This window comes from Hipposideros armiger, unplaced genomic scaffold (assembly GCF_001890085.2).
Source record: "Hipposideros armiger isolate ML-2016 unplaced genomic scaffold, ASM189008v1 scaffold_70, whole genome shotgun sequence".
Taxonomy (NCBI): Eukaryota; Metazoa; Chordata; class Mammalia; order Chiroptera; family Hipposideridae; genus Hipposideros; species Hipposideros armiger.
The window spans coordinates 3,384,050-3,410,353 of NW_017731420.1; the positions used below are offsets into that span (position 1 = coordinate 3,384,050).

General features: G+C 43.4%; 1 protein-coding gene across 1 annotated transcript in view; it reads right to left on the reverse strand.

Annotated features, from left to right (window-relative positions):
• The window catches only part of SNX31 (sorting nexin 31), a 77,901-nt gene extending 52,556 nt beyond the window's left edge, over positions 1–25,345 (reverse strand). The window contains exons 1-5 of the mRNA XM_019642529.1: positions 24,993–25,345; positions 24,812–24,886; positions 15,244–15,358; positions 11,736–11,800; positions 1,499–1,609 (exon numbers count right to left, since the gene is read on the reverse strand). Coding sequence (XP_019498074.1) covers positions 1,499–1,609; positions 11,736–11,800; positions 15,244–15,358; positions 24,812–24,886; positions 24,993–25,058 — 432 coding nt within the window. The 5' untranslated portion in view covers positions 25,059–25,345. The remainder of the gene's footprint in view (positions 1–1,498; positions 1,610–11,735; positions 11,801–15,243; positions 15,359–24,811; positions 24,887–24,992) is intronic.
• Between the last annotated feature and the right edge of the window lie 959 nt (positions 25,346–26,304).

Below are 26,304 nucleotides of genomic sequence, written 5' to 3' on the forward strand. Positions count from 1 at the left end.
CTGAGTGTGTGGTCTTCACTATCACTGTCCTTCTCCTCCTTCATTTATGTGTCTGTCTCTCATGTTGTAGGCCCCAGGAAGGCAATTGAAGAAACTGTGGTTTGGGTTTTATTTTGGGGGGGGGAGGGATAAATCCCCTAAAACATTAAGCATCAAAGGTCTTTGATGCTTTTTAGAAAGATCATTCTGGAAATCAGTACAAGAGATTAGCAAGACTGGAAACAGGGAGACTAATTTCAGGTCTGCTATAGAAATCTAGCTGAGAATGATGAGGGCTCGAAAAAGGAGGGAATAGGAGTGAGGCTTGGGATACAGTGGCAGGAGGACTGGGAGGGGCCTAGGGCAACTTCTCATTGGATGGCCTCAGCAACCAGTCAGCTGATACCATTCAGCCAAGTCAGCAATACAGGGGCCATGAAAAGGTTGAGGTCGGGTGTGCGGTGACTTTAGCAGGAAGAAAGGTCCAAAACAACCATGCTCAGACAGGGCCAAGATCTAGAGAAGGAGTGTTTCCTAATCTGGGGACACAAACTGCTCTTCTGAAGCCAGGAGGGTACAGGTGGGCTTGAGTTTAAATCTCCAAGCTAGAAAGAGAGGCCATAATGCATGGCTCCACCCCCACTGTCTTAGAAGATGGCTTGAGAGCTGGGAACCCAATAGGGAACATTTCTGTTCATTTTCAGTTCAGAAGGCATCAGATACCATGACCCTAGCACAAGAACTTTCTGTCCTTGGCAAGGTCCTAGAAACTGTCCCACTTCCTCCTGTTTATAACTTTTTATTCTCCCGGGTATCCTCTGGAGGATTAGAACTAAAACCCTCCAAAGAAAAGGGGCCTGGGAGCAGTGTGTGGGTGTGAGAAGATGTGTCCCCTTGGCAGCCCAGCTCAGGGGCGGAGCTGGAAGCGACCACATCTGAAGAAGGAGAGGATGCTTTCTGGGCTTCATCCTTGGAGTTCTCAGAGAACTGAATAAAACTCAGGAATGGTACAGAATTAGACCCACTGGGGTGTTGATTTCAGGGGTTTTCTCTGTGGGAGAGGAGGGACAAGTCTTCTGGCCTTTGAGAAATCCGCTGTCACTCTCGCCTAGAACCTGTCACCAGCCCACCTGGATACAGCCTGTTTCATACTCATCTGGGATCCACCCTCCTTCCTGCTCCCAACCATGGTGCACCCCATAATAAAGCACTTTTCATATTTCCAGAGCACATCCCTGGCTGCATTCCAGGGAACTGACAACAGCCTTGAGAATGCCCCAAGAGGTCTCTGGAAAACTGATGCCCACAGGGAAAGTAAAACCAAAGGGGAATGGGGTACTGGCTGTAGCTCAGATTCCTTGGTCAGTCTTCCAGAAAATCCCAGCATCTCTACAGATAAATCATCCAGAGTAAAATGATAGGCAGGAAGCTTCTGGAAGATAACTGTATCCTAGTCCCTGCTTTCAAACAGATTGCTTTCTAAGTTTAGTTCTAGAGCTGGTGTTTGGATGAAAGTTACCTCTAGGACTCTTTCAGCAGTGTCGGATGTTAGAGTTTCAGCTTGAATGCTCCTTCCGTCAGGCAGAAATATGTCCAGAGAGGCTTTCTTGGTAGTGATTCCAAACGTGTCCTGTGAGCAAAGGAGAAACACAGTAAGCCCCATAGCACCCTCAGTGGGGCACCTCGTTGACAGTCAGCAGTGTCCTCTCCCGGGGCTTTGGGGGTACACAGTACCCAGAAGCACATGAGAGCAGAGATTTTTGGAATGGAGTTTGGGGGACACAGGGTGGGGATTAGGAGGGGTATGTAGAGAGGCCAAGGCAAAGCAATGACATCCAGCTTGAATGATTTCTAAATAAACTACAAGGCATCCATTTTAGGAAAGAATCATCCGTGTGACCCTTAGATTTTGAATTTTTCCAGACTCCCCTAAAAGTCCATAATATGCAGTAATTTATGATTCTGCTACAGCAAAAATCTCGTGTGCAAACTCTGAGGCCTGGGAAGCAAGTCACTGTCTGCGCGTGGGTGCCCAGCTGAGTGCCAGCACCCCCAGCTCAGAGACGCTCTACTTGTGCTCATGTATTCTGTGGGGGGATGCATGTGTGCTAGAGGTGAGTACAAATCTGGGGACATATGAGGTTCCTGGGCTCTAGAATGTCAAGGACACACTAGACACCAGAAGGCTCTCTGAGTTTAGGAAAGTGCAAAGCTGAGATCAGTGCTCAGTTACCATAGAGAGGGGGACCCCAGGAGGGGCATGGCCAGTGGTTGCCCAGACAGGACTCACAGAGTAGCTGCAAATGGGGGTAGGCTGTTTCTAGCCCCTCCCACACAGGATCCTGTCAGTCCACAGAGCTGCCTCATGTCCAGGAGGCTGATTCAGGCCACAACCTTTCTCATCCCAGGATCTACAACAGGATTAACCCCTAATGCCCCATCATCCACTGTATGCAAGAAGTTCATTCTCTCCTAGGCATCTCCTAGTTATGGGTCATCTTTGGGAGAACAGAGAGTCACTCAAATAGTTTTCTGTGTTCTAAGCTTACTATGTAAGCCAGAATATTAGTAATACAAAGGGCAGAGTCAGCGGGTGGGGTGTAATCTCTTTTTAGTGACTAAAACTTTCTATCCAACCAAGTCACCTTCCTTCCTGGTGTCAGGTTGGGGAGAAGAGATCCAAATGGGGCACCCTGAAGATTGGAGATTGCAGAGCTGGGGCTCAGGTAAGCTGACCAGGTGAAACCCTTCCATCTTAACCGGCAACACCTCCCTTTTCCTTAGTCTTCCTGAACGCTCCCTCCCCTCTACCTAGCCACCACCCCACCCCCATTCCCAGACAACAGATTAGGCATCAGGCTTTATAGGAAACCAGGGGGACCCAACAACTCAACCACATTGCCCACTTATCTCAAAAGGCCAATCACATTAGTGGCAGGCTTATTTTTCCTTATTTTGCTATCAAAAGGCAAGTTTTGACTTTAAATTTTAATTTCCCCTCTCCCTCATACTTACAATTACTAAGTTGCTATGATTCTGAACCTGAGCACTCTAGAAGAGAAAATCTGCTGTTTTCCAAATTCAAAAAGCTGGTCCAAAAAAACAACATATGTTTATGAATGTAGTATGTCTACACATATAGGCAACTGTATAAATAGCATACCATTCATAAACAAATATAATATCTATGTATTTGTTATATACAAATATATTGTTAGGTCATGATACTGATCATTGTGCTGTGTGCTAACTGCTTCATATATACTAGCTCATTTAATTCTCAGAACAACTCCATGAGGTATATATACTTATTAATTTCCCTTTTTTCAGGTGAAGTAAAAGTTCACAAAGGTTAAATAACTTGCCTGAGGACACACTGCTAGATGGCGGCAGAGGCAGGAGGCAAGGCCAGCTCCACATGGCTCTAGAGCCTGAGCCTTAAATAGAGTGGACACATCCCCCAGCTGGTCCAGGAAGGTTCCAGTGTGAGCCTGGCATCCAGCATTGCTATGGACTGAATGTCTGTGCTTCCTGGCCATCCTCTCTCCTCCCCACCATTCATGGTGAGGCCCTAACCTCCAATGTGATGGTGTTTGGAGAAGGGGCCTTTGGGAGGTGATTAGGGTTAGGTGAGGTTATGTATCTCATGACGGGCTTAGTGCCCTTATAAGAAGAGGCACCAGAGAGCTTGCTCTTGCTCCATGCGTGCGCAAAAAAGAAATTTATTTCTCATAGTCCTAGGAATTTCTGTTATTTAAGCTACCCAGTCTGTACTTAGTTATGGCAACCAAAGTGGTCTAATATGAGTGTAATAATTAGAGTACTCCTTTCACTCCCCAGGGTGTCTGTTTGAATAAGTTACTATATAGCCACCATGTTACCACCATAAGGTACCATATCATGCTACCTAGAATAAGTTTCTGGCTACATGACAAGAATTTGCCATTTACCGATCACTGTGTTTGTCGCTTTTCAAACAGTCCTGTGGCTTCTCCCTGTCAGAAATGGCCTCGGAATCAGCAAATGCAGAACCGCCAAGTTTTCCCTCCAGGCGTCCAGTGCTGGGACAATCCATTTTCCCAGAATCCTTTGAGAATCACTCCGCGCCCTTCCACAGAATGTCAGGGCCACTGGTTTGCCTCCTCCACAACATAGGCTCTGAGCAACCCCCAAACAACCTCAGGCCATACTTTCTTCACTTCTACTTTTCCGGGGGAATTTTGGAAGGTTTCCCTAGTCCACCCTGCAATCATTATAACTGATTGATTGTAAACCACACCAGGACCCCCTAAGACCCCATACTTAGCTGATATACAGGTAATCGGGGATAAGGGATTCCCCAGAGCAACTGTTGCCCCTTTCTAGGTATACTTTTGCCTAGGTCTTGGATTCTTAAAGGTTTTTGGCTTATAATCACAGATATCTGTTGCCTCAGGGGAAAAACACTCACAAAATAAATGAAAAGAATGCCATTGTTTTTTGATGATTCTGAAAGAAAGTCTATCATTAATTTAGGTTACCTCAATGCAACTTCCAACTCAAACCATATTGCAGACCAGTGAGATATCGAAATGATATAAATGCATGTCTTTATTAAATACTTCTGCAAAAAAAAAGTGAGGACGCAGATTGGACTGGTTGGGCAAGTGAGATTATAGATGGCCCTGAAATCAGACACTTGAGAATTTTATTAAGAAGGCAAAAGGAAGCCATGGTGATTGTGGACCAGGGAAACGGAAGGGATAAAATAGAGGAATAGAAAGATTTGTCTGGTAGTGTGGTAAAAATGGACTAGAATAAAGTCTGGAAGATGGGGGAGACTCAAGATAGATTGGTTGCAGTAATCTGTGGGTAAGGTACTAAGGGACTGGGCCAGACCACGTGCATGGTTAAGAAGTGTGCAATCCACAGAGCAGACCGCTTAGGTCAGCAGCCTACCTTTCCCACTCACTGCATGTGACCTTGTGTAAACCTGGAGAGATTACTGTCCCTCTGTACACCTCATTCCTTCAGCTCTAAAATAAGGATGGTAGTAGTGCCCACCTCATAGGGCTGTGGTGAGGATTCAAGGAAGTAACCTGTAGAACTCGGAACGGCACTCATTGTGGTCACTCAAATGGTACTTTTATTGTTTGTTATTGTTGGGAATGAGGAGGAAGTTATATCCTTGATTTGAATTAGTGGCAACAGATAAAAATGAAAGGAATCAAGGAAAGATTCAGGAAGATGTTTTCAATACTCATATCAAATCAAGTTCTGAGTCCTGTACATTTTACATCTTAAACTATCTCCTGAATCCATCTAGTTTTCATCTCCAGAACCTTAGACCCAATGGACATCTCCTCTTCCCTAGACCCCTACCATGGTCTCCTTACTGGTCTCCCTGCTTCCAGTCTTCCCCCGCTACAAAACACTGTCCATACAGCAGCCAGGTTTTACATATCTATGAATATATATATATATATATATATATATATATATATATATATATATATTTCAACTTAAGGACATTTATTTGAGGTAGTGTGGAGGAGGTGATTGAAGCTCCCCAAGTCCTTGGCATGTCCTTTGGGACTCAAAACGCAGGAGAGAATTTTTTTTTTTAATGCAAACCTAAAAATGTCCTCTTGCTGAAAACCCTCCAATGTTCTTACACTGCTCAAGGGACACTAACGGGAAAAACACTGTTTTTCTCTACCCACACCAACACTTCTGACACTAACTACCAGGAGTTAGCACAGACTCCATAGGTTCAAGGCTCAGTCGACAGGCTGCCCCTCCCCAACTTCAGACACCAGCTGCAAGTCCAGGCCTCTCACACTTCAGGCCAACTGGCTATAAATCGGGGGTTCCCATTACACCCTTCTTAAGTTTGATAATTTTCTAGAACAGCTCACAGAACTCAGGAAAGCTCTTTACTTACAATTACCCATTTATTATAACGGATACAACTCAGGAAGAGCCAAAGGGAAGAGACAAGGTGTGTGGGAAGGGGCACAGAGCTTCCATGCCTTCTCCAGGCCCACCACCCTCCCAGCACCTCTGCATGTTCACCAACCCTGAAGCTCCCCAAACCCTGTAGTTTAGGGATTTTTATGGAGGCTTTGTCATGTAGGCATGATCAAATATTAATCCAATCTCTCCCCCCCTCCCCTCCCCAGGAGGCTGGGAGTTGGGGCTAAAAGTTCCAACCCTGTAATTATGTCTTTGACCAGCCCCCATCTTGAAGCAATCTAGAGGCCTCCAGTCACTAGCAATCTTACTAGAATATAAAAGTACACTCTTTTAAAAAAAAATGCAGTAACATTGGTTTATAACATTACATAAGTTTCAGGTGTGCAACATTATAACTCCGCATCTATATATGAGTCTTAGAAGCTCTGTGCAAGACATACCTATCACCCCATCACTCAGGAAATTACAAGGGTGTTTGGAGCTCTGTGTCAGGAACCCAGTTCAGAGACCAAATACATATTTCTTATCCAGTCCCAGACACCCAGCCCTTTGCCATTGGTCAGGTTGAGACAAGTCAGTTGGCAACTGCCCCTTAACTTTCCTTCCGCCTTCTCTAGCAATTACCTCACAGGTTGCCTCCCCCAGTGGAGTTCTGACTCCATTAGAAAGAAAGAGGAAAGGAGTGGCTCAGTTGGTTAGGAGTTGGCTTGGGAGCGCAAGCTCTGAGCAACAGGGCCATGGGTTCAGTTCCCTCATGGGCCAGTGACGCTGCGCCCTCTACAGCTAAGATTGTGACCTAGAGCTGGGCTGCTGTGAGCTGCCATGAGCTGCCCTGAGCTGCCGTCCAATGGCCAGTGACCGACTGCCTCAGCCGGGAAGAGCGCAATGATCATAACACCAACATAGGCCAGTGAAGCGGCGTCCTCCACAACTAGGCTGAAGAACAAAAGGACAGCAACTTGTCTGTTCCCCTTCCCTGATTCCCCAACGCTGTTCCACTCTCCCAATTCCCCAATAAAATCTTTTTAAACAAAGAAAGAAAGAGGATAGAAGTTGAGGATATTCTCCTTCAGCTGGGGCTGCTAATCTTGAAGCAAATGGCAATTTTTACAGCATGGAGAAAGGGTATGTAAGAATGAAGTCAGGACAGAGAAAAAGCAGAGCTTGGAGTAGAGACCGGGAAGAGAGTGCCAGCCAAACTTCGACTTTTCATTTAAATGAATAAATTTTGCATTTGTGATTTTATCCCTTGCAACTGAAAAAGGCCTGACTAATAAGGAAGTAACTGAACTCCACCTTATCCACTCTAGTATTTATTTTTTTAATGTTCTTGGCTTTTTTATGCTTAATTTGTTTAAAGCTGGATTAGATGGCTGCTTAGATGATAAACTTCAGAGCAGGGATTATGCAGTAATTTATTTTGAACAGTCTGTACAAATAGGTATTTGAAAAATCTTGGTGCCATATTTCTCAAAATAATCTAAGTGAGAGGCTGAAACAAAACTAGGATGGTGGCAGCTAAAATGGAACATTTAAAAATTGATTGTTTATACACATTACCTTTCTCTCTAGTCCATCGCTGCATGTTTACACTACTGGTGTTTTAGAAGAAAACATTAATATTAAAGTTTCCAATGTTCTGTTTGACACAGCAACAATGGTTTCAGTTGAGGTAACCTTCTCTCAGTGGGTAACCTCCACATCTAGGCAGGCAAAAGTTTCAAGGACCACCCAACTCTTTGCCTGTGGTTGAAATGAGACACATTGGTTGGCAATTGGCCCTCAGTCTCCCTCCTTCTCTCTGGCATGTCCTACCAGTTACTTCAGTCAACAGAGTTCTGACTCACACTCTATTTCAACCTTCTCCACTTTTTGCGAGCCACCAACCACATCCCTCAACCCACCAGTTGACCTTGCCTCCTATAAGTATAATATGAAAGAAACATCAAGAAGGGATTCACTCTACTTATACGCATAAATCTTGGACCGTGCCCGTTTCCTCACCCTATCTTTCTCTTTCTCTTTGTCTCACACTTGGTTTAAAAGGCATCCTTCCTCCACCTGATCCCAATTCATGTTCAATCCTCCTTCCTCAAATACTTGGTGCTATTGCTTATTAAGACAAATCACGCCCACTCCAGTCTCAAACTCTCTTTTTCTACTGGCTATTTCCCACTAGCAGGAAAACTTACTCAAATCTCTCTCATCTTTAACAGAGATTCTGGATGAATCCCCTCCAAGAAAACAATCTGACTGGATAGACTGTGGGGAAAATGCTGTTTTCAGCACTGTTATAGGTATGGAAAGAGTTATATGTTTAAAGACAACTAAGCATATGTTTTTCTTTTAAGTGATGCCATTGTAACTCCAGGAAAAACAAAAGTTGTTTAAGAAAGTAAAGGTAATTACAAACATTGTTTATTCAGCAGTAAGAAATAGTTACATATTATAGTGATCAAAATACTGAGGATTTAAATTTTTTTAATTGTTACATAACAAAATTGGGAAGAAGAGAGGAATGGAAGAAGGTGATATGAGAAAGTTGGGGGGAAAAAAAGCTGAAATCCTCATCACCCAAAGCAGATAATGTCTACAAATTGAAGATGTCTACAAATTGAAGAACAAGAGAAAGTTAGACATGTATGTCATTAACCTCCAGATTTTTAAGTCTCTGAAAAAAAAGCTAAAAGATTTGAAAGCCATTTCCTCTGGAGAGCAGGAGATAGTTATGTTATAATCCTCTTTAGCACTATTTTACTTTTTAAAACATGAACATGTTTTGCTTTGGAAAAAAATTTTTTGAACAATATGGTAAAGAAGATACATTATGGCATCGAAAAACCTTTATATTATGAGGGCCGGCCAAGTGGCACGTTGGTTAAGAGTTGGCTTGGGACACCAGCTCTGAGTAGCAGGGCCCCGGTTTGGATCCCACATGAGGGCCAGTGACACTGCGCCTTCTACAGCTAAGATGGTGAACAATAGCTCAACCTGGAGCTTGGGGCTGCCATGAGTCACCAGCGACAGCATAGGCTGCAGTGAAGCTGCAATGGGCTGCCATAATCTACCATGAGTGCCCGGCAGCCAGCATGAGCTGCCAAGAGCCGCCATGAGCAACCGTCCAGTGGCTGGCGACCGATCTGCCTCACCCGGGAAGAGCACAATGATAATACCAACATGGGCCAGTGAAGCGACGTCCTCTACAACTAAACTGAAGAACAAAAGGACAGCAACTTGTATGTTCTCCTTCCCCGATTCCCCAATAAAATCTTTAAAAAAAAAAAGCAAAGAAAAAAAAGAAAAACCTTTATATTATGAGATAAAAGCCAGTGCACAGCAGGTAAAACATTCTAGGTTTGGAGTGGTGATCAAAGAAAAGTTTGGCTCTCTTTGTGATATCAGAACTTTACTTGAATGTGTATAATTAATAAAATGGTAAAGCAACATAAAAACACAATTAGAGGAAAAAAGCAAACTAGGTGGATTTGGATTGCAGAAAAACAAAACCTTAACTAAGCTGTCATCCTGATCTAGGGTGGATCAAGAAACAAAATGAACAATTCGCACTAGAAAATTGAACACATTTGTCTTTAAGAAACATTGACATCCTCCCATACCATGGACTACCTTAACACACTTTAAAACATGTGCTAATTCATTTCCAATCAAATTTAATAACCTGAGAAATGTGTTAGTTTCCCAAAGATCAATCAGAGTGCTTTATTGACTCTGCTCTGAGGTAGAGGAATGTCTGATAGCCATGGTACTTATTCCTGAGGTTTCTTACCCAAGAAAATCCATACTTGGACTCGCCAAGCTCTAAGTTTCACCACATTTAATAATGGGCCCTAATCATTTAGCTACAAGGGAAACCTTCTTAAGAGGAAATGAGGAAACAGATCCCCTAAACATCGCCACGATGGGCAAAACTTCCCAAATATGTAAGTTACCCTAACTTCCCAGACACACAAAAGCCACTCCAAATACCTCCTCAGTCTTCTTTCTCTCAAATATGTTGTTCACACGAGGCCATAGAACATGACAGTTTAAGAACCAGGAACATAAAAAGGTCTTTAGTCTAAAGACTTCAGTTTTGCCTTTTCAAAAGTCCCTTCATCAATACCTAAGATGGCAATACTGGATCTTTTTAATAATAAAATTCATGTATTATCATTTATCAATATACATCTCACTTCCCAAGTTCCTAGAGGCTGCATTTTATTTACCTGTGTATTGCCTGCAACACTTGGAAATGTGTCATGGTGAAATGGCTATGTACTCTGAAATAAGAGGGTTCAAGCCTCAGCTCTGCAAGAGCCTGCTAGCAATTTTACTTTGGACAAATTTATAAAACTCTAAGCCTCAATATCCCTGTCTAATAAAACTGTCTAGGAGTTCATATGAGGATTAAAAGATATGTAATTGAAAACAGTTAGCATAGAACTTAGCATCTAATAGGTGCTAAAGATATATCAGCTCCTCTTTTGTTTTTGCATATTGTATACAATACAATGCAATTATGAAGTTGGAGTTTCAGTCATTCAGTCATTCAGTCATTATATTGGAGTATACCTTCCAATAAAGGTATACACACTTACCAAAAAAAAAAAATGTCCCTTCATCTCTACGGCGATCACAGGGCAGAAGCACAGAGCATAATAAGTCAAGGGGGTCTAGACACAGAAAACAAGGGGGACCTATTGGGGTGCCAGGCTGGGTAGGCTACAACCACTCTAGAAATACCTCCCAACCTCAATGGAGAAGGGGCTCTGGGTTCAGATCCCATCTCTTCCACTTACAAGATAGGTGCCCTTGGACAAGTCACTTAACCTGAGAAACAGATACTAATAGCACCTCTTTTAACAAGCTGCAAGGGATAAATGAGATGCTGCACCTAAGGCACCAGCCTAGCACAGATTAAACACCCCTGTAGAAGCAAACCCCTCTTATTTTTGCAGCTTGCCTTTGGCCATCTTCGGTAAACGCTTGCCCTGGACTCCTGAAATGTCACATGTATTCACGTTTCTAATGTTGTGTGTCCTTGCCCAGAGACAGGAAAGTGTTCTTGTATTGCTGAGCCCTGGAGAGCCAGGCCTGTGAGCATGTGGCTATTTGGCAATAACCACTTGGAAACTGCAGGCCAAAAACATATGAGATGCAGTGGAAATATCCAGGTGGAGTCTGTATAATACTGAGGTGGCGAAACTGCCTCATCTGTCTCCTTGGGCTCCTTTCATGGTCTGTCACATCCACATATCACCACTGCTCATTCCTGACCTCGTAGCTCCCACCAGCCCTGCAGGAGCAATCTTGCTGCAAGCTTGGCCAGCAGATTCTCTCCTGCTTTGACTGCACCTTTTTTTTTACTAATAAATCACTCTGGCCCTAGAGGATCCAGGGGAAGTGTCTACTGGCAGCTGGAGTAGACCCACCCCCAATAAGAAGCAGTGATTTCTTCCCTTTTCCTGACCACCAGATACTATGGGTTTGTTTTGTTTTTTCCTCTAATGGGAAAAAAAGCTAGAGTATAATCTTATCTCCCTGCCCACCCCAGAAATCTTCCAATACCAGCTTAGATGTCACTTCTTTTAGAAAGGCTCCCTGACCAAGGTGCCCTCCACCACATCTCCCAGAAACACGCCCATCTTGTGTCAAGTCTCCAATGTTCTGTTTGATACAGCAACACTGATTTCGGTTGAGGTAAGCTTCTTTGGGGGTGGATGGCTAGAAACGCATACATGGTTAACCAAGAGGCATGTTCTGCATCAAAATATGACATTAGTAAGGAAGAACAAGCTTACCAGCTGGACCAGTTTTAAAAAATCAACGAAGACATCACTTCTCAACATGTTTGGGTCCACGGTTACTGAAAAACATGGACAGCAAGCCAGGTTAGCACGGGGCTGGGTTGACTTCTCTACTAAAATGCTCTGTCTTCCAGGGAACCCTCCAGGCCTTCTCAAGCAATGCTGCATCCTCGAAGGCAGTGGAGTTTGTGACCTCTCAGATACATGAAAAGCTGCAGAGCTTGCCTCCTCCAGGAAGCTTTGACAACATGAACCCATCGCACCAAAGCCACGTAACTGTTTCCAGAAATCTCACTTTATTCATGCATACCCAAATAGCTCAATATCCATCTTGCTAAAGCGGATTTACGAGACATCCTGATGATATGGATAAAGGCCACGCCTGGGAAAGTGACCCCTTAAGTACTGTGATTGTTTGTGAAAGGCTAGTTGTTAAAGAAGTATTTTTCTAAGACATGAGAAAATAAACCAAGAGAGAACAAAAATTCAAAAAATATTACATTTTGAGCTGGAAAGGGCTTATTTAACAGACCTGAAAGAGGTATATCCTCCATTACAAAAGATGAATGAGAAATAGACCACTTCTAAAATTTTCATTTACTAATTTTTTTTAAAAATGTGCACCCATGAGAAATAACGATGTAAATCTATAATTGCTGATCTAGAATGTTCTGTAAGATATATATTTTAAGAGGAAAAAATCAACACACAAAAGAAATTTTTTTCTTTTGCTATGAAGGACATCTGTGGAATAGCTGATGAAGTTTGAATAAGGTCTGTAGATTAGAAAACATTACTGTATTACTGTTAATACAATATGGTAATCATATTGTGGCTATAGAAGGGAATGTCCTTGATCTTAGGAAATACACACAGATGTATTTAAGGGTAAAGTGGTTTGTGTGTGCAACACAAGTGACTCAAAAATTATATGTATATGTATATATACACACACATCATAATACAAACACACGTGGGAAAATGAAAGAGAATGAAGCAATGTAAAACGTTAACATTTGGGAAATCTGACTGAAGCGTATACAGAAATTTTTGTCTTTTGTTTGTCACTTTTCTGTAAGTTAGAGATTCTTTCACAATAAAAAGTTTTTAAAAATCAGATAAAGAAAATTATGTAAGTAAATTTCAATTAGTGTTAAATCATAAAATTCTCTCTGAACCCAAGGTCCATAAATTTAGCTTCCTATGCTTTCTTCTATGCAATTTATTGTTTCAGGTCTTATGTTAAGGTCTTTGATCCATTTTGAGTTATTTTTGGTATATGGTGACAGATAGCAGTCTAGTTTCATTCTTTTGCACATAGCTTTCAAATAGTCCCTCTTTTTAATTCTTTTCTCCATTGTATGTTTTTGGCTCCTTTATTGAAAAGTATCTGCCCATATATATGTGTGTTTATTTCTTGATTCTCAATTTCTTCCATTGGTCTGTGTGTCTGTTTTTCTGCCAATACCATGCTGTTTTGATTACTGTCACTTTGTAGTATAAATTGAAGCCAGTGAGTGTGATACCACCAGCTTTGTTCTTTTTTCTTTGGATTGCTTTGGCTATTCAGGGTCTTTTGTGATTCCATACAAATCTGATGATTTTTGTTCTGTTTTATGAATTTGATCTCAAAGTCCAGGGAAGTAAAAGTAAAAATAAAAGAATGGGACTATATCAAACTAAAAAGCCTCTGCAAAGCATAAGAAACCATCAACAAAGTAAAGACACAACCAACTGAATGGGAGAAGATATTTGCAAACAATACCTCTGATACGGGGCTAATATTAAAAATATATAAAGAATTCATACAACTCAACAACAACAAAAATCCAATTAAAAAATGGTCAGAGGAAGGACCGGCCGAGTGGCTCAGTTGGTTAAGAGCTCACTCAAGAGTTGAGCTCTGAGCAACAGTGGTTCGATGGCCGGCCCGAGCTGAGTTGCCACTGAGCTGCCAACAGGTGGCAGGATGGCTCAGCTAAAAAAAAAAAAAATGGTCAGAGGACCTGAACAGCCACTTCTCCTAAGAAAACAAACAAATGGCCAACAGATATATGAAAAAATCCTCAACTTCACTAGCTATTAGGGGAATGCAAATGAAAACCACAGTAAGATATCACCTCACACCTGTTAGAATGGCTGTTATCAAGACAAGTAATAACAAGTGTTGGAGAAATTGTGGAGAAAAAGGAACCTTCATATACTACTGGTGGGAATGTAAGTTGGTACAGTCACTATGAAAAACAGTATGGAGGCTCCTCAAAAAATTAAGAATAGAATTACCATACGACCCAGCAATCCCCCTTCTGGGTTATCTATCCCAAAATATCTGAAAACATTTATCCATAAAGATATGTGTACCCCTATGTTTATTGCAGCATTATTCACGGTGGCCAAGACATGGAAACAACCAGTGTCCTTTGATAGATGATTGGATAAAAAAGATGTGGTACATATATACAATGGAATATTACTTGGCCATAAGAAAAGATGAAATACTGCCATTTGTGACAACATGGATGGATCTTGAGATTATCATGCTAAGCAAAATAAGTCAGACAGAAAAAGTCAAGAACTCATATGTGGGATATAAAACTGAAAGCAACAAATGAACAAGACAAACAACAAACAAATCATAGACACAGACAACAGTTTAGTGTTTACCAGAGGGTAAGGAATGAGATGGGGTTGGCAGAACAGGGTAAAGGGGGTAAAATACATGGTGATGGTAGGAGAACTGACTCTGGGTGGTGAACACACAATGTGATATATAGATGATGTATTACAGAATTGAACACTTGAAACCTCATATCAATAAATTTAATATTTTTTTTAATTTCAATTAGTGTTGAACAAACAGGGATATAATGCACACTATTATACACACAAATATTTTCTGAGGAATACTTAAGCCACTTGTAACAGTGTTTACTTCTAGAAGCCTGGGGGTCTGAGATGGACGGGAATGTACCTTTCATTGTATACAGTTGACACTTGAACATCGTGGGGGTTAGGGACACTGACCACCATGCAGTGGAAAATCTGAGTATAATGTTTGACTCCCCCAAACCTTAACTACTAATAGCCTTTTGTTGACCAGAAGCATTACTGATAACTTAAACAGTCAACACAAATTTTATGTCTTATAAACTATAGTCTTACAATGAAGTAAGCTAGAGAAAAGAAAAAGTATTTTTAAAACCAAATACAAAGTCCATGTATTGTGTGAGTCCATTTATCTGAAATGTCTAGAACAGGCAACTCTATAAAGACAGAAATTAGTGTAGTGAGTGACAGGGGCCGGCGGAGAAGAAGACTAGGGAGTGACTGATAATAGGTATGAGGTTTCTTTCTGGAGTGATGAAAGTGTTCTCAAATTAGATCATGGTGATGACTGTACAGTCCAGTAAATATACTAATAACTGTATATCTAAATGAGTGAGTTTTATGGTGTGTAACCTAAATCTCAATAAATCTGTATATGAAAAATCCAAATACTTACCATTTTGCAAATATTGTTCCAACTGGTCCCTTCTCTCAGCAGCCATAGATGTGGTCATTGCAAGATAGTACTTTGGTGGAAAAGGAGGCAGGCAATTTCCAAAGACCCGTCTCAGCTGAAAGATTCAGAAAACATACATTTATGGCAAAGAGCCTCTAATTCAAGGTTGATGAGATACCAAAGCCTCCACTTAGGGCACATCTCACTCCAGCACTTTATTTAAAATTAACCCTTCCTAGTGGCCAAAAGGAGGGATACTTTGGCTTAAGGAGGTTTCTAGAGATATGGAGCCTTTCCGTTTTGATAAAAACATATGGTGAATGCTACAGCTGAGTGCCATCCAACGGAAAGGCAGGGGTCTTCAATAGAGGAAGTGGCACGTCGAGCCTTAATAACTGTGTGTGACAAGTTTCACCTTGTTCAGTGCAGGCAGTCAGGTGTGAGTTATGTTTGAGAAAACATGTGTTTTAAAATGTGCTGTAAATCAACCTCCATCATGACAATACTCCGTGTCACACATCGCTTCTGGTATACAGCAATTTCTGTCAAATAAAAACATGGTGTGTCCTCATCCACCTTATTCACCAGGTCTGGCACCATGCAACTTCTGGCTCTTCCCCAAAGTCAAAATGATTCATGACATCGAGGCAGCCATGACTGCACAATTAAAAACACTCACGGGGGCCGGCCGAGTGGCACGATGGTTAAGAACTGGTTTGGGACGCCAGAGGGCCCCGGTTCGGATCCCACATGTGAGGGCCAGTGACACTGCCCTCTACAGCTAAGATGCTGAACAACAGCTCAACCTGGAGCTGGGCTGCCGTGAGTCGCCAGCAACTTCATAGGCTGCAGTCCCTGTGGCACTGGGTTGCCATGGGCTACCGTACGTAGCCAGCAGCCAGCGTGAGCGGCCAGCAGCCCCTGTGAGTGGCCATCCAGAAGCTGGCGACTGATCTGCCTCGCCCGGGAGGAGCGCAATGATGGTGCCAACTTGGGCCAGTGAAGCAACGTCCTCCACAACTAGACTGAAGAACAAAAGGAGAGCAACTTGTCTGTTCCCCTTCCCCCAATTCCCCAGCGCTGTTCCCATCTCCCAATTCCCCAATAAAAATCTTAAAAAAAAAAAAGAACAAACAAAAACACTCACGAAAGAGGACTTCCAGAACTGCTTCAGAAAGTGGCAAGAACGATGGGTAAGTGTGTTCAAAGCAAGGGGAAGTGTTTTGAGGTGGATTAATGGCAATGTGTCTTTTACTATAATAATTTTTTTTTAAGATTTTTATTGAGGAATTGGGGGGATGGGAACAGCGCTGGGGAATTGGGGGAAGGGGAACAGACAAGTTGCTGTCGTTTTGTTCTTCAGTCTAGTTGTGGAGGATGTTGCCCCACTGGCCCAAGTTGGCATCATCATTGCGCTCCTCCCGGGCGAGGCAGATCAGTCGCCAGCTTCTGGACGGCCGCTCACTGAGGCTGCTGGCTACACACGGTAGCCCATGGCAACCCACTGCCACAGGGGCTGCAGCCTACGCCGTCGCCAGCGACTCTCGGCAGCCCAGCTCCAGGTTGAGCTGTTGTTCAGCATCTTAGCTGTAGAGGGCAATGTCACTGGCCCTCATATGTGGGATCCGAACCGGGGTCCTCTGGCATCCCAAGCCAGTTCTTAACCATCGCGACACTCGGCCGGCCCTATAATAATTTTTTTTTATTTAAACATTCACCATATTGTTTGATCACACCTCGCAGATACAGATGGTTACATATAGAACTATTTACAGATATGCATATACACACATATATATTCCTAACTCTGTCAGCTGTGAGGAACTGGAAGCAACAACAATGCAGTGGCAACAAACACCTAGTGCCTAGATCTTGATTTTTAATACTGTTCTCCAATAAAAGCCACCAGGGCTCCATGGAGAAATGGCTGATTCTAAGACTGAGGCAGTAAGGATGCACGATGAGGCTGGAGCATCTTGTAGCATCAGAAAACAAGGAAGTACTCAAAACAACAACAGCAGGGGTGGCCAGGTGGCTCAGCTAGTTGGAGTGCATGCTCTGAACAACAAGGTTGCCGGTTCAATTCCCTTATGGGATGGTGGGCTGTGCCCCCCACAACTAGATTGAAAACAGTGACTGAACTTGGAGTTGAGTTGCGCCCCCACAACTAGACTGAAAACAACGACTTGACTTGGAACTGATGGGTCCTGGAAAAACACACTGTTCCCCAATAAAATAAAATAAAATAAAAAAACAGCAAAAACAAAAAATCAACAATGGGGTATATCAAAAAGACATAGGAACAAACTGAAAGCACTCCCACAGGCCAAAGTTAAAATAATTTGAGCAAGAAAATAAAGTCATATTGAAGTATAACCCAAAGTATAAAGTGAATATGCAGGAGTCCATACAGATATAAATTATTGAATAAATAAATAAACAGGAGTGAATAGACAAATCTCTGTACAATAGAATCCTAAATAATTTATGTAGACACTCATCCCACAATGAGATAGAGTATAACTTCCCACTTCCACTCTTTAAATGTGGGCTGTGCATAGTGACTTCCATCCAAAGAGTGCACTATGAAAGGGGAAGTAAAAGGGTTACAGTGGTGAAACCTGGCAAACATTGCCTCAGTAAGAGGTCAACATCAACAGTAATTAGTCGTGTTGCTAGCAGGTAGCCTTGATATGATGTGATTAGAATGGCACTCGAGGGCCAGCCGAATGGCATGTTCGTTAAGAGCTGGCTTGGGACGCCAGTTCTGAGCAGCAGGGCCTCAGTTTGGATGCCACATGAGGGGCCAGTGACACTGCCCTCTACAGCTAAGATGGTGAGCAGCAGCTCGACCTGGAGCTGGGCCGCCATGAGTCGCCAGTGACGGCATAGGCTGCAGCCCCTGCTGCAGTGGGCTGCCATAAGCTACCGTGTGTGGCTGGCAGCCAGCATGAGCGGCCAGCAGCCAGTGTGAGCTGCCAATTAAAAAATAATGGGACTTGACCTTTGTGGTCTCCCTTCCCAAAACATATCACCCCAGTCTGGTCATGTGAAAACATGAGATTCCAAGAGAGGGACATTCCACAAAATATCTGACCAGTACTTCTCAAGACAGTCAATGTCATTAAAACAAGGAAAGTCTGAGAAACTGTCACAGTCAATAGGAGCCTAAGGAGACATGACAACAGAAATAGGACATGAGGTGAACACTAAGGACTTTAAGTAAAGTCTAAATAAATTATGGACTATACTTAATAATATTGTAAAAATACTGGTTCATTAACTGTAATAAATGTACCATACTAATGGAAAACAATAGGGAAAACTGGGTGGAACTCTGTACTATCTCTGCAGTTTTTCTGTAAATCTAAAAGTGGTCTACAAAATTAAAGTTTTTAAAAAAATCTCATATTCTGGCTTCTCTCGAAAAGTCAGAAGGTCTAGAATAACCTGGTTCCCATTCTCTCAGGCAACCATCGCCTTTGGAGACCTAAGCAGTTTCCACCACCCCTCATTGCCTCTCACCTGATCCACGTCTTTCATTTAAATTACCTGCCTCACCCCTGTAGCCATTTGTTTGCAAACTTTCTTCTAAATCTAGTATTAATAGTATAAAATATTATAACAACAATTCTGTTTATTTTAAATTCAAGGATATTTTCCTGCCATGCCAGAGACTGTCCAAAGGCAACTGGGATGGAACCTTATCCCCAGCAGAGCTGCTCAAATATCCTGGAATTTCTGGACCCCATTTCTGCTAATTCCATTAACTGGAAGCAAAATCCTGTCTTCTTCTCATGCAATTATTTTTTGATTAACTGATTAAGTGATCTTTAAAAGGCAATTGTCTTTGTTGGCATGTGTTCATAAATATCACAGATGCTCCCAAATTGGTTTGAATCACAGCATCCTTGAACCAGCAGGGCTGCCTAGGTTATCCATCTGTAGGAGAGCAGTTTTTAAAAGCCCCTTCCCTAAAGCCAAGATCTGGGGGGGAAAGTCAACAAGGATTAAGGTTTTAATCCACATCACGGAGCAAAAACTCTCCCAGCTGGTTTTACAACCTGAGCTGACTTCTCAAAGAATCTTTCCCCTCCCGTCTCTAATATTGGTGGAAGGGGGAAGATAAACATACATACAGTAAACTAGTCAAGTCTGCCAAAAGTCACTCATCAACTCACAAGTTCTTCAACTCTATCAAAATATAGCCTTTCCTAATGGTCTCAGACAGCACACAGTTTAGGTATTAAAGCCAGTAGCATACTGAGAATTATCTGGTATTACAGTTTAGCCCACTCTTTCAAAAAATTGTTTCAAGAGACCAAAAGGAAAACACATTTCTGTTCTTTTGTTGTGAGGTGTTTTTGTTTGTTTGATCTTTTTTTTTTTTTTTTGAAAGACCATGTTCAGATAATATATTTTTTTAATCCCAGCACAATCTCCTACACTGGTTTTTCCATCGTGCAGTTCTGCATTTTAACACAAAGAAGGCTTTACTGGTCAATCGAAAATATTACCTCCTTCTGGGCTATGCACTTGCAGGGTGACCTGGGACAAATGGAATTACAGACACAATGGCCTTTCTACCATCTCTTTTTCTAATGTTGACTCACTCATCCTACCTCTTTAAGGCCCCTTGTAATCAAAATCCCAGATTCTTCAGATAAAGAGCCACAGCTCAAAGCAATCTGGGCTGTGGCACTTGGTACCAAAGAACATTAGCCTGGAGTTTATACATAATCCCATTTGTTCTTCAAAACAACTCTGTGAGGTAGATGATCATCTTCACCATTAACACTGCCATCCTCCCACAATGTGGGTACCTGACAACATCCTTTCACCTTGACAAGATTACTTGACAACAAGAGTAACCTCAAGCTTAGGGAGGGAAATGACTTAAACAGAGGTCCTACAAGATAATGAGTGGCAGAACTTGGACAGTTTCTTCACTACTTTTTTCTTCTCCTCCCCCTCATTTACCTCCTCCTTTCCTCCTCCTCCTCCTTCTTTACCAAATTTCTATTGAGTATCTACTAAAGTAGGATGCTGTGCTGAGTATGCATGCCTACAGCCTTCATTCCTTTATTTAAATATTTAGCTTTTGTGGGCCAGTCGAGTGGCACGTTGGTTAACAGCTGGCTTGGGACGCCAGCTCTGAGCAGCAGGGCCCCAGTTTGGATCCCACATGCGGGCCAGTGACACTGCCCTCTACAGCTAAGATGGTCAACAACAGTTCGACCTGGAGCTGGGCTGCTGTGAGCGGCCGGCAGCCAACGTGAGCTGCCGAGAGCTGCCGTGAGTGGCCGTCCAGTGGCCGCGACCGATCTGCCTCACCCAGGAAGAGCGCAATGATAATACCAACATGGGCCAGTGAAGCGACATCCTCCACAACTAGGCTAAAGAACAAAAGGACAGCAACTTGTCTGTTCCCCTTCCCCGTTTTCTCAATGCTGTTCCCCTGCCCCAATTCCTCAATAAAATCTTAAATAAATAAAAAAATTTAGCTTTTGCAACTAAATAATCAGGGCAGACAAAATATACTTACAAAAGGAGAAACATGGTAAGGTCTATACACGAAGTGGCACAGGAATCAGAGAAAGCCATCTCGTGCCATCAAGGGGGACTTCCCAGAGGAGGTGAGGCTTAAGGTGGGCCTTGAGAAAAAGCTGGTCCCTGACCAGTTGGCCAGAAACTGGAGTCCTTCCAGGAGGGGGACATGAGCCAGGCAGAGGCAATGAATGGACCAGCCTAATACAACAGAGGGTTTGACTGGGGAAGAGGGAAGATCAGGTGAAAGAGGAGAAGGAGCCAAGCTGGGTTGGCCCTGGGCAGGGAGGAAGCCTGGACCAGTGCATGTGGTCTCGCGCAACCCTCCTCTCCCAGGGAAGGATCCCCACTGCCATGTCTGATGCTGACAGAACATTTGCAAAGAGGCAAGCATCTTTTCATAGAGTTCAGTATCACTTACACAGATGGCCTCATTTTAATACTTGGCTAAAACAAGCCAGTTAAATGTTTCCTTCGTAGATTTCTTTAAGTCCATTTGAGGGATTTGGTGCAGGCAAGGGCAGGGACATAAATCAAACTGGTTTTATTCATTTAAAGGCACAGAAAGAAGTGAGGTCAGGCAGTTCACATGGCCGAGAGATGGACAGCATTCAGCAGCAGAGGAGGCAAGCTGCCAGACCTCAAGGGAGCCTCACCAGGGGACAGGGCTGCAGGCAGTGACTTCAGGCAACTGACCTCTTGGAAACATAACCACCTCTCCCCAGGTTTGGTCTTACATGCATTAGCTTTCACGTAACTTGGCTGAGAAGGAGCAGGGTCCATCTCACCTGGGCCAGGTGCTCCTCCTCAATCTTAGAGTTCTAATATACAAGCAATACAAAACAATACACAACATACAAAACACAAATCCAATTCTTAAAGCCAAAAATTACACGTGCTCAATTCAGAGTCTTCACCTAATTTAACGCAGTGCATGGCATCTAATAGGAACTTTGTAAATATTTCTTAAGTCAGTTAATTCTATAAGATGAAATTTCTATTCTATCAGGATGCAGAACTTCTCAGGAAATCAATTGGAAATACACTTATATACTCACCACACACACACACACACACACACACACGAATAGGGCCTTCATATTGTTTCTTTTTCTATAGTGCTTTGTGTTAAATCAGATTAAGAATTCTGACCCATTTCACATCTTCTATGGGATAGAAAGAATAAAATCTAGATGAAAAGTGGCTGGGAGAGGTCACCTAACGTTTGTCTCAGACTTAGAGTTGCCAGATAAAATACAGGACGTCCAGTGAAGTATGTCCCAAATATTGCTCAGAACATACTTATCCTTAAAAAAGTTTTTTTTTGCTTATCTGAAATTCACTGGGGATCCTGTATTTTTATTTGCTCTATCTGGCAACTTTACTCAGACTCTTTGTCTATAAAACAGGAATGATGACGATTGCAATACCAACCTTACAGGGGCTTGCTGGGCAGCTGGAGTTAAAGCCTGTGCCTGGAACTCTGACGACAGAAAGCAGACCTTGGTTGCCTGGGGCCAGAGGTAGAGGGAGGGGACCAAGGGCAAAGGAGACAAGGGAACTTTTAGAATGTGGGAACTGCTCTCTATCTTTATTATGGTGGTGGTGCTTGTATACATTGGCTGCATCACTCTGAACACCTAAAATTGGGGAATTTTATGTTATTCCAAAATAAAGTAAAAGCATGTTAGTTTGAACTCAATCATTTGTCTCAATTGTGTTACTAATACGATTTATTTTGTCAACTTTGGTAAGAAACCACAAAACATAATGGGTCAGAGCCAGGTTCTGGCGATCAAATCCTGGCTCGAACACTTACTAGCAGTATGACTTTAGGCAAGTTGTGCCTCACTTTTCTCATCTGTTAAATGTGGCTAACTATAATCCTAGCTCATCAAACTGTTGTAAAAATTAAACACGCTATTACATGTAAAGCTCTCGGCACCAACCTTAGCACACAGTAACTGTTTAATGTTAGTTTTTGTTTTAAAGTAATAATAAATATCAATCGTCACCTAATATCTAACTAGTTTCTTTAAAATGGAGTTTTTTCTACAGAAAGGGGAAACAATGATAAGTGCAAGGTATAAGGTAGTTGGAAACCGGATAAAGAAATCTCCACTTTAGGATTAGAGAAATCTGGAACAAATATGAAGTATTCATTAATATCTATTGTATACCCTACAGATGGCTGTGGCAATTCAATATTTAAGAGTCCACTGTAGTGAATCACAATCAGCTTCTTGTTCATGAGTTCCAAAATAGAAGATCAAGAATAAAAGTTAACTCACTTTATGTCCCTGCCTCTGGACCTGCTGGTATTTGCTAGATCCAAGGTTTTATGAAAACAAGCATTCTCCTGAGCCTGTTGGTTATGGAGGGCCAGATTCAGGAATTCTTCAAGCCTTTCAGTCAGTCAGTGTTTACTGAGCATGTGCCAGGCTGTATGAGAAACTGGTCCCTAATCTGCACAAGTACCCTGTGACATTGACATCCATAACCACCTATTTGCTTATTATTTCTGATAAGAAAATTGAAGGTCAGAAAAGAGGTGAGGTGACCAGCCAGAAATTGGCCAGTCAATTCCACCTTCTTCCTCCTCCTCCCTGTTACCTTCTGCTTTTCACCCTGTGAGAGCTACCGCCCCAATCTTACCTCACATTGCAGAAAAAACAGATGAGGGTGGGAGATGATACCTCAACTTCCTCCTCCAAATGCCTAAAACACCTAACCTTTCTTTTCCTTTGAGATCCCCATCTGCCTGCCTCTGCAGTCTTCCCAACATTCCAAACACGTTTTGGTCACAGTAACTTCTCATCTTTCAGAGGTCTGAACCCATGCCCGTCCTCATCCAGTCATCTGACAACCATTGCTGAGGACCTCCTGGTTCACAGGCACTGTACCACGAGCTAGCAATTCAAAGACACCACACAAATAAGCAACTACATTACAGCTGGGGATTTTTTATGTATGAACAAGAGGGCTCACTACAGTGAGGTTTTTCATAGAAAAACGAAACTGAGTGGTCCATCAACAGAAGGAAATGGTGTGTATACTTACCAGAACCCCAGAGATTGTCTGAAAGTACTTTCCCCAAAATGGTAATAGTTATTGCTTGGGCAAGATTCCTTCCTTCCCTCCCTCCCTCGCTTCTCCCTCGCTTCTCCCATGCTTTTCTCTCTCTCTCTCTCTCTCTCTCTCTCTCTCTCTCCTCTTTATTATCAGGATACAAAATCTAAAAAATAAATTAAAAAAAAGAAAATACTGTGCATGGGGTGGGAGAGAGGGTGAAGTTTATTTCCGAACTTGACTCCCCTAACCCCCATTTTGAAGACTTGCAACACTTCTTTGTTAGTATAATAAAACCCATTAGAGCAGGCTAATAAATCTGTCTTGTCCCAGAGAAAGTTCTATCAGGACATCAGAGTGAGAAACTACAGTGGGACATGGTCTCTTGTCTTCATGTTATCGTTATCTGTTTCCTGGGTTTCCAAGCCTGCCAGTACTTGAAGCCTATGAATACAGTGGTTTGAAAACAAAAATAAAGACATACCTTTTTAAAGGGGGGTAAGCTTAAGAACTCTGGGAGAAAGGAGATTAAATACCATGTGCACGATTTCTAAGACTGCGCCTTGGTCTAGACTTGGTTTGCTCATTTTAATGGGGACATTGTCCTGGGGTACAGCTGGCACTGAACTGGAGCCCACCATCGCCCAGCACCCTGCCAGGTGGAGCTGGTGGTGATCATTGGGCTGGAAAGGGGTTGGTTGGGAGGATCATCTGTACTCTGTTCCCTCATCTCCCAGTTGTAGATGGTTAGGAGCAGCAACATGTATTCACTGAGTTGTTTGCCAAGCAATTCACAATTAATTCTTACCACAACCCTGTTTCACAGATTAGGAGCCTGGAGCCCTCAAAAGGCCCAGTATCTTGCCAGAGTCACGTTCCCAGACCCCACTGGGTGTACTTTTCCTCATTTGCCTCACATGAACGGGCTGGTACCTGCCTCGAACCAGCTCACCTGTTCGTTCCAACGATGTAGCTGGCTGTAGCGCACCCTGCAGAAGAGGAACCCGTCCAGGTACACGGAGTACAGCTGCCAACACAGAGACGTCCCATCCCGGATTAGCCCAGCGATCTGGTGAGCCCCGACCATGTCACCGCCTCCTCCCTGCCCAGTCGGACCTCAGCCCCCGGCGTACCGTGTAGCGTCCCCCCAGCGCGTCCGGCTGCTGCTGGGACACCGGAATACAGAAGTGCATCTTCATGGCTCGGGTGGTGCCGGAGGCTCAGTCCGCGAGTCCGGGTTGGGGTTGCAGCGGACGAACCGAGCCTGTGGCGCTGGCGCCGTCCGCGACCCCGGGCTCCGCTAACACTGCAGGAGCCGGACCAGAGGAGACGCAGCGCTCGGCTCGGAGCCCCGGGGCGGTGGGCGCAGCCTGGCTAGCCAAGCCGTCCGGAGTGGGGCCCTGCTCCCGCTTGCCCTTTGCCCTTGGCGTCCTCAAACTGGATCGGGGGCCGGGCAGCGCAGCCTCCTGGTGCCAGCTCCACTCTGGCTGCGCAGCTCGAGTCCTGGGACCTGTGGAGACTGGAGCGCGTCTATGGCCAAGGGCTGGGCACCGCCCACCGCCCACAGCCAGCTTACGCCCGAGGCAGGGCTCCCAGGTGCCAGGCGGGACCTGGGAGAGAACTCAGAATAGATGACGACCCTAGAGAGTGCCAGAGCCATCCTCAGGCCAGGGGTTTCACCCTGGAGTCCATGGACTCCTGGGGACTTCTTGCGGGGGTAAAACTGTGCGCGGGTGAGTGAGTGGGGAGATATAATTCTTCTGGGGAGAAGGTCCAGAGTGTTTATCAGATTTTCAGAGGCTTCCCTGAACCCCCAAAAGTTAAAAATCTTTGCTCCAGCCGCATAGATGTCCTGCACCCGTGCTAAAATAGTAATTCACAAACTGCTTTGCCCTCCCCTCCAACATCTCAGGGTCAGGCTATGTGCTGGAGGGGAGGGGGTCCGGGGTGCACAGTGGAGGAGAAACCAGCCTTCTCCAAATGTCCACTCCAGGGTCCCATTCTGATCTCTGTGGCTTGCAGAATGTCCAATCTCCCTCACAATAGGTCTATCATGAAACATAGAGACAGAGAAATCACACTCAGACCCACTGTCAAACTCCCGATGTTGACATTGTCTTTAAGTAGGTGCCTTGACAGGATGGAAAAAAATTGGTGTCGCATTACCTGCCAACACTTCCCGCAGTGCATTATGAATTAAGATTTTCAAAAAATACATAAATCTGGTAATTACTCTATGACTAGCAGGATTATATCAAGCTCAGTTTTTTGTGTTAATATTTGTTAAATGTAACACTTAAGGAGTTTTTAAATCTGCGTGTAAATGGACCAGTGCAATTCAAACCCGCCTTGTTCAAGGGTCAACTGTATTTTAAATGTGAGGTCAGGAATCCAAGTATTCAGAGGGCCGACTTAAATTATATCTGGATTTTTTTACTGTGGAGT